Source organism: Thamnophis sirtalis, unplaced genomic scaffold (assembly GCF_051295495.1).
Source record: "Thamnophis sirtalis isolate CommonGarterSnake01/CBP01778 unplaced genomic scaffold, rThaSir2_p1.2 scaffold_15, whole genome shotgun sequence".
NCBI classification, from domain to species: Eukaryota; Metazoa; Chordata; class Lepidosauria; order Squamata; family Natricidae; genus Thamnophis; species Thamnophis sirtalis.
This window is the reverse complement of record NW_028261395.1, coordinates 45,752,793-45,754,192: the sequence shown is the minus strand read 5'-3', so window position 1 is coordinate 45,754,192 and position 1,400 is coordinate 45,752,793. Positions and strand designations below refer to the sequence as shown.

Below are 1,400 nucleotides of genomic sequence, written 5' to 3'. Positions count from 1 at the left end.
ATTGTTGTTTGCTCTTTTTTTGTTATTTATCTCTTTGTTTTTTCCACGTTGTGTCTTTGTTATGGGGAAGCCACTTAGGGTCGCAGTGAGCGAGTAGGCGGCGGTGTAAATGATCTCAGTGAATAAATGAAATCAAAATAAATGGCAGAAGGGGCCTTGGGGGGGGGTGTCTTCTAGTCAAGCCCCCTTCTCAAGCAGGAGATCCGAGGCCATTTCAATTGATCAGACAATCAGAATAGAGTTGGAAGGGACCTTGGAGGTCTTCTAGCACAACCCCCTGCAGAAGGAGGAGGAGGAGGAGGAGGAGGAGGAGGAAGGAAACAGGAGGAAGAAGAAGAAGAAGAAGAAAAGAGGAGGAGGAGAGGAGGAGGAGGAAGAAAGGGAAGGAGGAGGAGGAGAAGAAGGGGGAGGAGGAGGAGGAGGAGAGGAGGAGGAGGAGGAAGAAGAAAGGGGGGACGAAGAAGAAGAAAACAGGAGGAGGAGGAGAGGAGGAGGAGGAGGAGAGGAGGAGGAGGAGGAGGAGGAGGAGGAGGAAGAAAGGGAAGGAGGAGGAGGAGGAGGAGGAGAAGGGGAAGGAGGAGAAGAGGAGGAGGAGGGAAAGGGGAGGGGGAAGAAGAAGAAGAAAAGAGGAGGAGGAGGAGGAGAGGAGGAGGAGGAAGAAAGGGAAGGAGGAGGAAGAAAAGGAGGAGAAGAATGGGGAGGAGGAGGAGAAGAGGAGGAGGAGGAAGAAAGGGGGAGGAAGAAGACGGAGAAGATGGAAGAAGAAGGAGGAGGAAAGTGAAGGATAAGGAAGAAGAAAAAGATGCTGAAGAAGAAAGTGAAGGAGAAGGAAGAAGAAGAGGAGGAAGAAAGGGAAGGAGGAGGAAGAAGAAGAGGAAGAAGAGGAGGAGGAGGAAGAAGGAGGAGGAGAAGGAGGAGGAGGAGGAGGAGGAGGAGAAGAAGAAGAATTATTATTTAGCAAGAAGCATGCAAAGAAAGCATCGTTTGCGGGAGGGAGGGGAAGAATTCTTGCAAAAATAAAAGTAAAAACTATGCCCAAAAAAAGTGATTTATTTTTCCAACAGCCCAACACAGGATGAAGAACAAAACCTCCTCCTCTCCCCAAATCTAACCCTCGAGCCAGAAGGATGACAAAGAGTCCGAAGACTGGGAGCCAGAGAAGCTTGAGATGGAGCATCTCGGCGACCCACCCACTCCCACCGCTTATCGGCGGGAGACAGGGCTGATCCGAGAGGGAGGCCTGCAGGATGGAGACCCTTTAATCAGACAGGATGGGCAGAGTTAGAAAGGCGAGGTGTGCCCATCGCGGCAGACAAAAGCTGGCAAGAGAGATCTTGCTGCGATCCGTAGGGTGTGCCGGGCGAGAGAGACGGGGGGGAAAAGAAAATCACTCGGGAGTG

General features: G+C 51.4%; 1 protein-coding gene across 1 annotated transcript in view; it reads right to left on the bottom strand.

The window, feature by feature from the left end:
* The window catches only part of LOC148042605 (ephrin type-A receptor 8-like), a 14,300-nt gene extending 13,123 nt beyond the window's left edge, over positions 1-1,177 (bottom strand). Inside the window, exon 1 of the mRNA XM_087702455.1 lies at positions 1,113-1,177. Coding sequence (XP_087558581.1) covers positions 1,113-1,177 — 65 coding nt within the window. The remainder of the gene's footprint in view (positions 1-1,112) is intronic.
* Positions 1,178-1,400: the final 223 nt, after the last annotated feature.